Source organism: Rhinolophus ferrumequinum, chromosome 9 (genome assembly GCF_004115265.2).
Source record: "Rhinolophus ferrumequinum isolate MPI-CBG mRhiFer1 chromosome 9, mRhiFer1_v1.p, whole genome shotgun sequence".
In the NCBI taxonomy this organism is placed as follows: Eukaryota; Metazoa; Chordata; class Mammalia; order Chiroptera; family Rhinolophidae; genus Rhinolophus; species Rhinolophus ferrumequinum.
This window is the reverse complement of record NC_046292.1, coordinates 5,495,712-5,511,736: the sequence shown is the minus strand read 5'-3', so window position 1 is coordinate 5,511,736 and position 16,025 is coordinate 5,495,712. Positions and strand designations below refer to the sequence as shown.

The 16,025-nt window shown below is 39.3% G+C and overlaps 1 protein-coding gene across 3 annotated transcripts in view; it reads left to right on the top strand.

The window, feature by feature from the left end:
• RERE (arginine-glutamic acid dipeptide repeats) overlaps positions 1 to 16,025 on the top strand; it is a 384,373-nt gene that overhangs the window by 284,178 nt on the left and 84,170 nt on the right. For all 3 annotated transcript variants that reach the window (XM_033115937.1, XM_033115938.1, XM_033115939.1), the window contains one exon: positions 14,460 to 14,558. In XM_033115937.1, coding sequence (XP_032971828.1) covers positions 14,460 to 14,558 — 99 coding nt within the window. The remainder of the gene's footprint in view (positions 1 to 14,459; positions 14,559 to 16,025) is intronic.

Sequence of the window (16,025 nt, the reverse complement as noted above, 5' to 3'; positions counted from 1 at the left end):
AATATTTAATTTTGCTAATAAAGTCCAATATATCATTTTCCTTTATGAAGGTATCTTTGATCACCTCATGATTGCAAAGATAATATCTGTGCTTTCTTCTTGAAGTTTTAGTTCTTACATTTATAAGAAATTGATTTAGAATTAATTTTGTATGTGATGTGAAGTAGGGTGTAGGTGAAAGTTCATCCGTTTCCACACAGATGCTGGTGGTTGGAGCATCATTTGTTGAAAACAGACCTTACTCATTGAGTTGCCTTGACACCTTTGTTGGACGTCAGTTGCTTGTATATGTTTGGTCTTTTTCTGGATTCTGTTTTGTTTCACTGACCTAATACCTATCATTTTTTATCAGTACCTCAGTGTTTTGAATACTGCAGCTTTATAGGAATTCAGGTAATGTAAGTCTTCTTATTTTCGTCCTTGATTTTTAGATTGCTTTGGCTATTTTAGGTCATTTGCATTTCCATATAAATTTTAGAATCAGTTTGCCAGTTTCTAGTTTTAAAAAGGCTTGGTGGAATTTTGAGTGGAGTTGCAATGAATCTGGGGCTCAGTCTAGGAAGAACTGACATCCTAACAATATTGAATCTTTCAATCCTTGAACATGATATACCTCTCCGTTTTTACAAAAGGTTTCTTTTTTGTGTGTAGTTTCTGTAATTTTCAGGTCTTACACATATTTTGTTAAATGTATCGTAAGTAATTACTATTTGAAGATGCTACTGTTAATAGAATTGTATTTTTAAATTTTCCATTTCTGAGTATTCATTGATAGAAATAGAAATACAATAGTTTTTATGTGTTGACCTTGTATTGTAGACTTTGGTCCTGCTATATGCTAGTAGCTTTCTAGTTGCTTCCCTAGAATTTTCTGTGTACATAAGCATGTCATCTGCAAATAAAGACAGTTTTACCTCTTCCTTTCTGATTTGTGCAATTTCTTTCTTTTTTGTGCTTGATTGCACTCACTTGGACCTGCAGCATGATACTGAATAGATATGATGAGAGTGGATGGACGTTTTTGCCTCCTTTCTCGTCTTAGGGAAAGAACATTGTCATTCACTGTCAAGTACAATGGAGGGTTTTTTTCTTTCTTTTTTTTTTTTTTTTGACAATGTTCCCTTTTATAGCTACGTTGGTTGAGTTTTTTTTTTTTTTAATCACAAATGGTCATTGAAATTTGTCAGATGCTATTTTTTCTTGTACTTCATTTTGTTAATATGATGAATCACATTGATTCATTTCAAATGTTAAGCCAACTATGCATTCCTAGGATAAATCCTGCTTGGTTGTTGTGTACTATGGGATTCAATTTGCTAATGTTTTGTTAAAAACTTACGTCTGTGTTCATGATGGATATTGAGCCATAAACCTCTTTCTTTGTGATATCTTTGGTTTTGATATCAGAGTAATAACTGACTTCAAAAAATTAGTTGGGAAATATATCCTCCTACTCTCTTTAATGAAAGAGTTTGTAAAGGATTGCTATTTTTCTTTATGAAATGTTTGATAGAATTCACAGTGAAGCCATCTGGGACTAAATATTTTTTTTTATGGAAAGTTTAAAATTATAAATAGACATAGGCCTATTCAGATTTTATGTTTCTTCATGTATCAGTTTGGTAATCTGTTGATCTGTGTGTCTTTTAACTGTTTTGTCCATTTCATGTAGGTTTTCAAATTTATTGGTAAAAATTTAAAATGAATTCCTATGTTATCTTTTTAATGTCTATAGGGTCTGTAATTTTGACCTTTCTTTAATTACTAATATTGCTAATTTGTTTCCTCCAATCAGTCTAAATAGAGGTTTATCAACATTGGTTGTTTCAGATAGCTAGCGTTTGGTTTCGTTGATTTTCTTTTCTATTTCATTGATTTCCAATCTTATTTTTTTATTTATTTTCGGTGAATTTGATCTTTTTTTTCTCCTGAGATCCCTAGAGGGATCTCAGATAACTGATTTTATCACAAATTTTGATTTGTTCTTTCATTATCATTCTGTTCAAAATATTTAAAAACATTTTGTGTTTGATTTCTTCTTTTACCCATGGATTGTTTAGAAATAAATTGCTTAATTACCAGAGACTTGAGATACCCACCCCCAACCCCGTCCCCCCATGTTAGTGATTTCTAATTAGTTCTTTTGTGGTCAGTGAGTACCCAGCAAGATTTCAGTCTTTTGAAATCTGTTGACACTTTTGTTTTTTGGCTCACATGTGATTTATCTTGGTGAATGTTCCATGTGCACTTGTAATGAATTTATATTCTGCAGTTATTAGGTATACTGTTCCATAACTGGCAGTTTTTTTTTAAATGGTTCATATTATTATTCAGATCTTCTGTGTCCTACTAATTCTTTTATCTACTTGTATCATCAGTTACCGAGAGTGATACATTCAAGCCTTCAACTGTGATTGTGGACTTGTTATCTCTCCTTTTTGGTTCTGTTAGTTTTTGCTTTATATGTTGGAATGTTGTCTCCTTAGGGGAATGAACATCTTTCTCCACGTATTGACTCTTTTACCTTTTTGGTAACTCTCTATTATGTCCAGTAATACTCTCTATCTTGAACTTAGTTTTGTCTGATATTGATATTAATACAACTCTTCTAGCTTTCTTATGCTTATTGTCTGAGTGGTGTATCTTCTTTCAGCTTCTTACTTGAAAGCTTGCTTTTTATTTTTACTTACAATGCATTTCTTGCGTACTTTAGTTTTTTAATTGTTTCCTTTTTTATCCAGTCTGGCAAGCTCTACCTTTTGTTTGGAGTGTTTAGTCCATTTTAATTCAATGCAGATGATTCTCAGGTTATATAAAACTTGAGCCACATGTGTACATTCTTAATAACAGATCCCTCATTGGACAACACAGAAGTAGTTAATATATAAATATCTTGTTTTTTGGCCACGTGACTTACTAATTTTAGTCTAGTGGTGAACTTGTAGAATAGTGAGATATACAGTTGTTCTGTGTTTGCTCATTCATGTTAAAAAATGTTTATCTTTTTACTTCTTAACATTAAAAAAGAGTTTTTTACTGATATAGAGCAAAAAGATGTAATAAATGTGTTGGCCTCTTACTAAAAGAGGAGGGTGTGCTGAGTGACAGGGGGCATACTCTTTAATGTGTGTCAGCAAAGACATGTTTTACTATATTTTACTATTTTAGATTGTGAACACCTATAAATGCAAAGTTGTTTTATTTGTAATTTTATGTAATGTTAACATTATGCTAAAATATGACTGAGCAGTGGTGTTCCCTCTAGAAGATCATAGATAGAAATGTTTCTGTGTGTACTGTTCCATGTGCGTGTGTCTTCGTTTTATTAGGTTCCTCTATGCACGTTTAGCTTACATACAGCTTGTAAATATAATGCTGTATAACAACAGATAAATGGCCTGTATCATTCTGATGGGATTAATTCAGCCTTCTTTAGGTGCTCACATTAATTTGGCCTTTTACAAAATAGACCTTTATATTTATTCTTAGAAACTGCAGCATAGCCCTGTAGTTTGAGGCTAAGGTTTTCTAGAAAATACCATACTGACTTATTTTTACTAAATTGATATTCATTCTTTGCGCTCAGATATCTTTCCCATTTCCTAATACAATTCAAATTGCTTTGACTTTTCTTTCTTAGAAACTTATTTGCATTTTTATATTTCTTTCTCTGTCTAATATGGAACATATGTATGCTCACTTATATATAAGTAAAATTTATAATCATGCAACAAAGATTTCACCTCTGCCTGGACAGTTTTATTCCCTGAAATATGGATTGCTGTTAGACATTTGGATTAAGCTTTTTACATATTCAAGAAGAGCATATATTTGGTTGCTTACTTATTTATGCATATCCACATCTCCTTCAACAAAGGATTCAACGCTTCCAATAGCTTACTAGTTAGTTTTTTATCTCTGGTCTATAAATATCACTATTTGTTAACCATTGAATATTAATCATCTTTGTGTTCTGAGCCATAGTGCAATGCCTGGTATATGGTAAAGAGGCACCAAATAATTGTTGCCTGATTGAATGAATGAATAAATGAAGCAAGTTCAAGTCACTTTGATCACCCAGAACTTGTCTTTGGGACGTTGCTGTCGCACAATATGCACAGAAGCCTACTTTAGGGATCATTTCCTGCCTTTCTCTCCTTTATTCTAATGAATGAAGTCTGTAGAATTTCTGTTGGAGATTTTCTATTTGTTCATCGTAAATGGACTTCTTACTTCGCTAAAGCATCTGGCCCTGGATTTGCTTTGCAATGTTAGGACTTGAATGAATGTCAGGTATTTCCCGGCCCCCATATCAGGCGTAGCCAGGAGGCTCTGTTATTACAGGGGCCGAAAGCCTGGGGCCTGGAGTCTTCTGACCTTCGCCATGCCACACCCTTTACTGACGTTCTTTTTACTATTTGCTCAGATTAGTCAGGAGTAAATGGTTGTAGGATGGTAGGTTTTTTCTCTCAGGTCTTTGATTTGTTATTGAAAAGAGTAATGGGGGAAGTCGATATGCTATATGATTTCTTTTTATGGAAATGCAATCAATTTCAGAAGAGTACCTTATATAAATCAATCTTGACAAACACCTTGTTTGATTTCTGTTATAACTGGATATTAGAGACCGTGTAGTTGAGGTTTCCTGATATATAGTCAAGACCTTTTCAACTGATGATCAGCATAATAATACATTAGGTCAGTGCAAAAGTAATCGCGGTTTTCACAATTATTTTTAAACTTTCAAACAGCGATTACTTTTGCACCAATGTAATATAAACTTGAGTTTTTATTTATTGTATTTTGACCATTCAGAAACATTTTGAACTTTTGTTTTGAAAACAGTTCATTTAGAAATTTACCAAGGTGGCTCCCTTGGGGCTGAGAACTTCATAAATTAACTTCTGTTCAAAAGATCCAGCCAACCACACTTTTAACACAAAATACATGATTTATTCTTTTGGTCGCATTTGGGTGAAGAGGATTTTTTAAACTTAATGCTTTAATATTTTGTTCCTCTTTAGATACTCTGTTGAACTTTATGCCCAACTCTGTTCTTTGCCCTCAACGTGAGTTTCTTGGGGGCAGATAAAGGGGAGATAAAGGGCACAGATATGAACAGCCTCTGGTCATGGCACCTTCTTGACTTCCTGCAGTGGCTTCATTTTTGAGCATTTCACAGAAACGCCTTTGCTCTAAGTTCTTACTTATGCTCCCAATACGCCCATCCACAGCTGTGGCCCTCACCACACTTTTCCATGGGCACCACTCTCAAGTTCCTTTAGCCATTTATTTTTTCTCCTTTTTATATACTAGCTTAATTGATACATAATTCACATACCATATATTTCACCCCTTTAAAGTGTACAATTTAATGGCTTTCAGTATATTAACACATTTGTGCAGCCATCACCACAATCAATTTTACAACATTTTCATCACCCCAAAAAGAAGTCTGTATTCATTAGTCACTCCGCATTTCCCCTTCCCCAGTCCCGTAGGCAACTACTGTTTCATCTCTATGGATTTGCCTATTCTGAGAATTTCTATAAATGGAATTATACAGTATGTGGTTTTTTTGGTGACTGGCTTCTTTAACTGAAAGTAATGTTTTTGATTTATTTCTTCCCAATACTTTCAGGGAAGCTTTCACTTGACTTTCTAGAATTACAGGTTCTTCCTCATAGGAATCTTCTTCAAAGGTTTCTGTCGTCCTTTTGTCTCTCCTGTACAGATTTTTAGTCCACTGTTTCCCCTTCCGTTTATTTTCTCCTGATGAGATTATATGCTTTTTGGTGTGTTGTTCAGCATTTCTAGTATAGCTTGAATTTCCCTTTCATTTCTTGAATCTTCTGGTAGAGATCTCTTGTTTTTCCTTTTTTGTTGTTCTCGTCCATTTCCTTACAATGACCCTTGTAATAGTTCTTTTTATCTCTGTGTCATAAGTCATTGAAAAACTGCGTTTAAGAATCTAGCCCTGCTTTTGTCACCTTTCACTTTATTTACCCTTTTGCCTGGCTATAAGAACTTTTGGTGTTTCTTCTCAACTTTTCTTTCCTTTTTACTTTCATTGAGTATAGGCAAGGTCAATTATATTATACTGCTTGTTGGTTTTCAACACTTGCTCTGTGAAGTCATCTTGGGTTTTCAAACAGCAAATGTCACCCCAGTCAGGGCTCACTGGCACTTGTTGTGTTTCTAGGATGGCATTTATGTTGTTATTGTATGTGTGTGTTTCCCTCTTCTCTAAGCTGCCAGTTTTCTCCTCCTGCCTACCCACCCTTACCGCCGAGGGAAGAAAACACAGTGCGTGCTATGTCATTGCAGCTGGAGAAGAGCCTCAGCCGAAGCTGCTCTGGCCTGAGGCTCAGGCTTCTTCCTAGAACCTGGGCTGATGTTGGAGTCCACGTTCCACTCGCTTAGGGAAGTGGCCTTGAACAAGATCCTGAACTTTTCCGTTTTGTTTCCTGATTTTTAGTACTCTTGCCACAAAAAGGTGGGGTGAGGAATGACTAAATCACAAGGCTCGCTACAGTTCCTAGCACATCCCATGCTCTACAAACTTTGGTACCCTCTCCTTTCTCCTTTGTCGCTCCAGGGACCAGCATCATGCCCGAACACTAGTTGTTCAGGTGTTGGTCCAGCAACTACTATGTATTTCCTTCTGAACACTACCTGGATCTTTCCCTGAACCCCTACTCTCACCAGTCAAATTCTGTCTTTGCTATTATCTCTAAAATGTGCTCCCATAAGAATATTTAGACAAATTTAGCCTCTCTAATGCTTAAAGAGCATTATTTGGGGTGACAGTGTCCAAACACAAATAAATATTGTGCTCTTAGTTTTTGTTCTAGTTTTTTAATGTATATATGTTTCATATTTTGAGCTTGGTACTATTAGGTCATTGGTGATGGAGGTATGAATGAAAATATATTGACATCTGTGAATCATGCATTATGAGAAAAAAATTTTATTAAAGTTTTGTCTCAGACATATTTCAGCAAGATCTTTCTCAGCTTATGTTAATATTATTATAATAGTTGAAATAATTAAAGCTGTATGTTTATTACAAATAAGCAGTGTATTTTGCAGAACAAAAGACCTTGAAATCTAATGTGGTTCTTAATGGACTGCAATTATTTAATATTTCGTGTGAATGCAGTCTAACTCAGATAGGCTCTTTCTACAGGTATAATAATGGCTGTAATTGTAAAAGGATGCTTTGGTGTAGTAGGAACTGCCAGACGCAATGCCATTTGATCTAAAAAGGTCACAGGAAAAGAGACATTTAAATTAAGTTATAAATTACAATTGAAGAACAATATTTTGATGTGTGAGACCAGAGATGTCAGAGCCGGGCGATGTAATTCATGGGTTCATTATGGAACAGAGGTTCCTGACAGCTGAGCCATGCCAAAAGGAGAATTTATTTGCAACATCACACAGACAGAAAATGGCAGCTAAGATGAGGAGGCAGAGAAGAAACTCGAAATCTTGTGGTAACACGCAGTTTATGCTAATAAGATCCAGAGATGTTTAGTGATTGCTGTAATATAATGAGGTGTTCGGACATGTGCACATTTTCAATCTTATTTAAATTAAGACCTCGTCCTTGCTCTATAAAATAACACACGTTACAACCAGGCATTAAGGTTGGTTCTCTCACCTCTCTGTCCAATATACAGATTTCCTGAAATTTCACAATTGTTTAGGCAGGAGAGTTAAAGCTTGAAACAAGATTTCCATCAGGGTAGCTTCGAGGAAGGATATAATTTAATGTTTATAGCAATCCATGAGAAGTTCAATCATGAGTTAATTAAACTGCAGGCAGTCATTAAGTATTATTTATTCTTTCGAGAAGCTTGCCAGTAAAGCACTTATATATATTAAATTATAGAAAGTAATAAGCAAGGATGATTTGTCAGGCAGAATGAGAGTAGCAGATTTAACTTGGGCAATTATGCAGAAATGTGTTTTTCTTCTTGTGGCATGATCCTTTCTTCCTGCTAATCACAGAGAGGTCAGAGGCTGTAACGAGCCAGCTGAGGATGATGAGACTGCTGGCTGTGCTGAACCTCTGGCCATTTGAATAGTCTTCGGTAAGAGCCACGGACCGAAAATACTGTTCCCCATGGCGGTACCGCCCTTTGACATTTCAGAGTGTCTTGTCACACTGTGTGTCATTTAATGCTTCCCATTGTCCTTTGATATCGCTGGGACGCGGGACGGTGGTGTTAGGCCCATTGCACAGATGAGAGCCTCAGCTCCGCTGGTTTGTGACAAAGCTGCTGCCAAGAATCTGTCTCCTGCCTCAGATCCTTGCTGTGCTCACTAGGCTACACAAGGCACTGGTTAGGGGACAGTTTAGGTAGGAAGGGCTGCTGAGCCCCTGGAGTCACTGGGAGCCTTTTATGCAGCTGGCTAAATGGGTTTAGTTACTGAGGGCAGTGTCTTGGGCTCTATGTGATTCAGTGTGGCGGTTGTGTTTATTACCATGGAACCAGCCCAGGAGTGTGTTACTCAGCTCCCAGGTCCACTCTGCTAGCTCACTCGTGGCCTCTTTGTGGACACCTGGTACCGTACCTGGCAGAAGAAGGTGCTCAGTAACTCTTTGTTGAATGAACGGAAGGCAGAGAGAATACGGTGTGAGCGGCCTGCCTCTGAGGCTGCGATGTCCCACTGGCTTCTCCCAGGTCCACTCTGCTAGCTCACTCGTGGCCTCTTTGTGGACACCTGGTACCGTACCTGGCAGAAGAAGGTGCTCAGTAACTCTTTGTTGAATGAACGGAAGGCAGAGAGAATACGGTGTGAGCGGCCTGCCTCTGAGGCTGCGATGTCCCACTGGCTTTCCTGGCACCAGAAGGCATGGCAGAGCAGGGTGGGTACCTCCCAGGGAAGAGTTCCTGTTAGCTCTTTCACAAGGAGCAAACCAACACGGAGGAAGAAACACCACTGTGAGGATTCTGTGGAGCCAGCCCAGGGAACCAGCTGAGCAGCTGACCAACAGCCCAACAGGGACGTTCCATGACTTGAAAGGCTGGTAGTGGGTTGGTGAAGAATCTCCATTTTGTATCAAATTCCCAGATCTGTGCTTTAGGGGAAATAGTTTTACCTGGGTAGAGGTGCAGCCTTGCAGTTTAGTAACGCGGGAGCAGTAGGTTTACAAATCTGTGCTTCCCTGACTGCTGGGTGAAACGCGCATCCACCTGTGTGATGATGTAGTTGAAAACTGGTCTCTGCTGAGTGACATCCTGCTTCAGTGGCTGTCGGGGTGATGGGGATGGTGTAAGAGCTAAGTGCTTCTCTCACCAGGAGCTTGAGAGGATTGGAAGCTGACTGTGTAAAGACGCTGTGTCTTGATCCCTGCTTTTTGCAATGATCTTTTCCCAGTGGCTCCAACGGTATACAAATCTGTCTACGCTACATTAAAATTGCATTTAATCCCAAACTTGACCAGCCTGGCTTGGCTGCAAAGTGGGCAGACAGGTTTGCTTATCTTGGCTTTAATTGCTTTTCCAAGGCGGCAAAGAAAAGCTGTAAGGTATCTGATGGTTCGTCCCTCTACCGCATGTTCATTGCAATTTCTTTGAACAGTTTTGTCTAGGGAAATGGCAGAAAATCTTATCCACGTTTAAGGACCTTTAACCTTAGCAGTGTTGGGAAGGCTGAACTTAATTTCCTGACTACGTAGATGTATCTGTGTGACATGATCAGTTGTTTAACATTTGAAACCCGCGTAATGTTTTTCACAAGATGAAATCTTTCTAATTCTTCAGAGCTAAATGCTATATTAGAAAGGATTGTTTTCAAATACAGTTCCTAGAGATTTAAGATAGCCAGTATTTTGATAAGTTAACCAACTCTAATTTACATGAGGAATACAGTTGAAATATCCAGTTTAGCTCTTCCTTAGACATTATTTTGACCCCAGTCTGAAGAAAGAAAATCTTTATATTCAGCTCGAAAACAAACCGCTTTCAAGAAGGGCTTACTCGCACGTGATACATCAGGCAAGGAAGGGAGAAACCCAACCTTTTAGGACTTCAGAGTTTGGATGTGACCTTTCGATAGGGGTGTCATACCAGACCAGTACTGTGAACTGAGCCTCACAGGTGCCACCATTCTCAGTCGTACATTTCTCCTGTCCGTTATCTGTGTTATGCTCAGCTGGAGCTGTCCCTGGCACCTAGAATAGTGTCTGGCACAGGTTAGCACTCACTAAGTATCTGTGGAAGGAATCAAGTATCCTGAACTCCAGTAATTTCTCCAGAGTGCTCAAAAGATAATCTGCATTTTTGTGAAGCTGTGTGGGCCATAACACTTTCAGTATGTTAAAAGTATATCTTTAATAAAATATGATTAAAGTATTTCTTTAAAGATATATTTCTTTAAAGACTCTGACAAGCTTCCTGGAGAGTGGAAGGTGACTATTTAGAAGGTTCCTTTTTAGAAGGTTCCTTTTGTTCCCTAGGAAGAGGGCATGCCAGAACAGCCCCTTGACCCAGCTTTTATACTAGCCTGTATGAATGATTGATGACAGCACAATAATATCCTAACTTCATTTGCTCAATAAATCTTCCGTTACTGTTGGTAAATAATCCCACACCTTTTACTTTTCAAATGTGTCTTTGTGTAGGGGTGAGAGAGAAGTAGACACTCTAAATATTTATTGAGTTTATATAATGGAAAGGTCAGGAATAGGAATATTTTAATGGGACAGGCAGGCAGTGGATCAAATGAAAGGGGGGAGTCACCCTTTATTTAGAAACAGAGTAAAGGAATGAAGCTCAGGTTACCCCATAAATTGCAAGAGCTTCATCCTAGAGAAGTGTGATCTGAAATCAACTTTTGTAAAGAAAGCGTTAGTGCTGGGATTTGTTTAGGGGAAAATGCCTCTTTCTCTATTAAGCACCTCATTAGAAATTTAGCTGAGGGGCATCATGCAAGCAGTAGTCAGCCTGTCTAATAAACCAAACCACAGCCTCAAGTTCATCAAGTTACTCAGCGCATTTCTTCCAGCTATCATTTAAAGCTCTCCTCGGTTCACCAAAAGGCAGGAATGTCGTAGGGATGAAAGAATGATGTGATTTAACTTAGATCACTCATTCACGTTTGCAATGGGCTTCATGTTTTTATGAGTAAATTTCCTATCAGCCACATAAGATTTAAATTTTTTGTGTGTACTGCACCAGAGTTTTAATCAAATTTCATAAATTATTAATATAGGTAATTATGTGAAACATAAGTGGTTTTGTTTATAGTTTAACAATTTTTTTCTATGTCTGGAAAGGCTATCCTCTAAATCTAGAAAATGGATGAAAATTGCTTCCTTTATTTCTTTTCTCTTTCGTTTTAAAAATGAATAGCTAACACATTTAGCATACTAATGTGCCAGGTACAGTTCTAAGTAAATTACATGTATTTTCTAAGGTTGTTATCCTCACCATACCCCTAAGAACTAGATGTTATTCTTAGACTCATTTTTATTTTTCTGTGTCTTTTCCCACCATTTTTTTTAAAATTTATTTATTTTCAGTTACAGTTGGCATACTATTTTGAGTCTTGACATGGCTTCTTCCTTATATCCTTGGTTACAGGACTTCTTTCCGCCAGACTTCAGGTAGTTCTCCAGGTTGATTGTTCTGTAATTTAGTTGTAATTTTAATGTGGTCATGGGAGGAGGCAAGCACAGCATTTACCTGCTCTGCCATCTTGACCAGAAAGCCATTATATTCATTTTTAAGGATGACAAAATTGAGGCCCAAAGAGGATAAGTAACTTGCCAAGGTCCCCACCTAGTAAGCACTACAGCTAGAATTTGAATCCATAGTCTGATTCCTCGGTCCATTGTTTTTAATCTCTCCTTGTTATTACCCCATATGCTATAATTACCTCTTGTAAAATGTTGTTAGCTTGCCATGAGCATTGTATTAAGAATTTATAACTTGATCAACTTGAATTAATTTCAGATTATCATTAAAATGTGTGCTTTTAAAAAAATTAAATAGGGATGCAATTTTTCCTTTTATTCAGTTCCAATCCATGTTGTTAAGCTCTCGTTATAGATCCTCGTTATATTATAGAATTTGGAAAATATTTTCTTGTTCCAGATATTAGGCAAAGTATGGAAATCTAACTTTATTTTTATCTTTTTATACTTCTGAAAGAAGGCTAGACTATGCAGTTTGCAAGCAGTTGCAAATGATAGCACTTTAGTATTTAGTTTGTGTAGCATATTTATTTAATATAGTATTTATAGTATAGTGTATTATTTTATTTTTTAAGTAGTCTAATGCTAAATGTCATAAGTTAATATCTAGCATTCATATCATTATACCCACACCCCCACATGTAGTACCACCACCAAAGTAGGGTCCAACATTTGTGGTTGTAGGTGTTTTGTTTTGTTTTAAGGTGGTTGACTTACTACTATAGTTAGTACACAGCCTTGAATTCCTTGGACAGTCTGAATTTAAAATAAACTGGGGTTCTCTAAACTGTGAGAATATGCAGGAAATTTTAATTTGTAATACATTCTGTTTAATGAATGAATAACACATTGTTTATTTACTGTGTTTCCCCGAAAATAAGACCGGGTCTTATATTAAGTTTTGCTCCAAAAGACGCATTAGGATGTATTTTCAGGGGATCTCTTATTTTTTCACGGACAACTATCTACATTTATTTAAATACAGTCATGTCATCTTCTGGAACATCGTCATAATGTACTCAATGCGTCCGTCTGGCTTATTTTCGGGGTAGGTCTTATTTTCGGGGAAACATGGTAGCAGTTGAGTCGTTAGAAAAGAGACTTGCTGTATATGTTTCAAATATTTATTTCATTCAACAAACATTTCTCATAGGCTCTTTCTATGCCAGCCCTGGTGCTACAGCCATTGCTGGGCAGGCAGTCCGTCCGTCCTTGTGATGGCTCTGTTGTTAGAGCGGAAGCACAGGGCACTCTGCTCTTGTGAGGCCGCAGCTCTGTCTGCCCCTTGGTGACAGGAACTACTACAGCCTGCTCCATCTTGTCATCTTGCACGTGCCGTATCCCCACAGCACCTCCCCACTAGTTTGTGAGTTTCCTAGAAATAAAAACCGTAACTTAATAAGGTGTGTGACTTATTTGTACTGAATATTCAGCAAATGCTGGTGAATTATTCAAATGAGGGGTTGAAGCACAGGTGAAAAGATCAGACTGTCCACTCTGGGGGAGAAGGGCTGCCTCTGCCCGTTTGATTCACTGCTGTACCCCCAAGGCCTAGCACAGTGCTTGGGATACTCAGTCAATGTAAGGCTGAATGAAGTCAGCTGAACAGAGGTTTAGATTCGGGTTGCGTCTACCTGGGGCTGCTAACTGAAGGCGTTTATTTATGAATTTCACACGTATTTCTTCCGTCGTCACCTTACGCTACCGATCACGTCAGGCATTGGAGGTACAAGTCTTATCCAAAACAGATTCTCGTGTCAGAGAAGCGGGTCTGTAGAGGAAAGGCAGGTTTCCGTGAGAAATTTGGAGGGACAGCCACAGTTCGGGGAGGTAGATTGAGCAAGAGGGTCTTCTACCTCCTGTTTCCATTGTCAGCCAGTTGAGACTCAGGAACTAGGGATGAGTGGGTTCCCAGGAGCCCGGCAAGAGTGTCTTTGCAAGATCCAGAAGGGTCCGTGGTGCCAGGCGTGCCCAGGGTGGAAAAGGGTATGGAGTGCAAAAAGTTCTCAGTTAGCTTTCATGGAGAGAATCTGGTCCTGAAAGGAATGTGTAGATAAACTAGTCTCTTCATTCATATGAACTGAAAAGTTAATACACTGTTACAGAATTACTCGTTTCTTTAAAAAGCTCTTCTATTTTAGGTACTTGAAATTTTTTAGTGAAATGACTACTGTTGAAAGACTTAGGAAATGCCTAAAGGAAACGAACATAATCTAGTGTGTTGTTAGGCTGCTTTGGGGAGAGTGGGACGAGTCGGGGTCACGCTGGGTTTGAGTCCTGGCCCTGTCGCCTGCCTAATGGTTTCATGTGGTAAGCTCCTCTACTGGACATTTCAATGCCTTACTTTCCTCATCTGTAAAAGGGGGTGATAATAAATAGTTCCTGCCCCATAAGATTAAATGAGAGAGCACCTTCGTCATTGGATTAAGGATAATGAGTGCATGGAATGTGCTTGACACTGTGCTAGGCCAGCTGTTCAATAAGTGTGTATTATTGTTGTTCTTAATTCTATTCCTGTTACTGTCAAAATGTTCTCTGCCTTACCTGTCTCCCTCTCCCAGAACAGCTGGAACCAAGAGGGTGGTGAGATAAGAACAAATCAATCGTGCTGACTAAAATGATTGGGAGTCTGTATGCCCATTTAGCAATTCTCTGTTAGAGAGAGTAAAGGCGGGGCTTCCCTTTTATTGATTTGCTTCCGGTTCTGAAATTTGGTGCGATTAACTAACTGAAATTGTTGTTGTTTTAGCTGCATGAAAGCAGTTATGATGCCGGCAAAGCCCTGCAGCGCCTGGTTAAGAAGCCTGTGCCCAAGCTGATCGAAAAGTGCTGGACCGAGGACGAAGTGGTAAGCATGTTCGCAAGTGTGCCTTGGGGCCTGGGTCACTGGGTGCTGGCTTCTCAGTGGGTGACGTCCTGCTGCTTCGGGGGAAAGGTGCTTGTTCCAAAGACCCAGTCATGTGCACAGACGGGCCATGACCACCAGGCGAGGGAAAGAGCCTCTAAGCCTCAGGATTATACAGAAAGGCTTGATTTGAGTAAGCGTGGGCCCTGTAGATAGTGGGAAAGATTTCTCCAGGTTTTGTGGAAAGGGAAGAAACTGAAAGTTGCTCTTTTAAAAAGTTAGTTTCGGTTGGGTGTAAGCTCCCTGTTTCAAGACACAAGCTTGTTAAAACCCGTTGATACATAACCTAGAGTAGGGCTGGTGGCTTTTTTTTTGTCTTGAGGGCTGGCGGGATCCCTAACTTGCTGTAGGACGTTAGTCAAGAGCCAGAAGCATAGACTTGATTAAATAAATACAGTAGCTCTTACATGTTCATTCTGTTTTTATGGCCCCTTAAAGAAGGCAGGGAGATAGAAATGTACCCACAAATACAGATTTACCACCCCATGGATACCTGTCTCAGTAGAGATCTCCTGAAGCTGCACCCCCATCTTACGACGTTTGAAAGGTATTGCCCTTCAGGTTGAGTGAAATTCAGGTGAAGGCTGGCACTGAAACACATAGTGATCATAAGTTCCTCACCTGTATTTCAAAATATGCCAAGTTTTATGTGGTGGTGTGATCCCACTCTTTCGGTTGTTTTTCCAGTAATATTTATTGCATGCTTATTGTGTGTCAGGAGCCATATCAGAAGGAACCCAGGGTCTCTCCTCATAAGGCTTGTGTTTTAAGAGGGAGACCTGTAAATGAGTATGTGTCAAATGGTGGTGCATGTGCTGAGGAAGACAGAGTAGGTTGAGGGTGGCGGTGAACTGGGTAGGGGGGCTGTCTGTCTTTTGTAAGGGGACTCAGGAAAGGCCTAGTAAGTGCCATTTGAGCAAAGACCTCAGTGAAATAAGGAGATGAGCCTTTGGGACATCAGGGGGCAGACAATTCTGGGCCCTGATGTGGAAGAAAGCATGCCCGGCATGTTCGAGAAATAGACAGGGATGTATTGTACTGTCTGGAGGTGGGCGCAGGGGGTCCTGCAGGGGCAGGGCAGGTGCAGCCTGTGGACCCGTGGACAGCATCTTGCTGTTCATGCTGCAGATTCTGAGCAGAGGGGCGACTCCTCCTGCGAGTGGGTGCCCTGCTGAGTGCAGAGGGGGCCTCGGGGGCTGTTGTGCGAGTCCAGGCGCAGACGGGAGACTGAGGAGCGTGGCTGCAGTGGGGAGAAATGGATGGCTACTGAAGGCGGAGTGAGAGACTGTGTTCACGGGTGGCGATAGGTGAGGGTGGGCAGGAGTTGAGAGGAAGGGGAAGCCGGGGAGACAGCAGGGGTGGACCGACGTGGCCCCTGAAGGCTCAGCAAGGGAGCGCCTTTGCAATAGT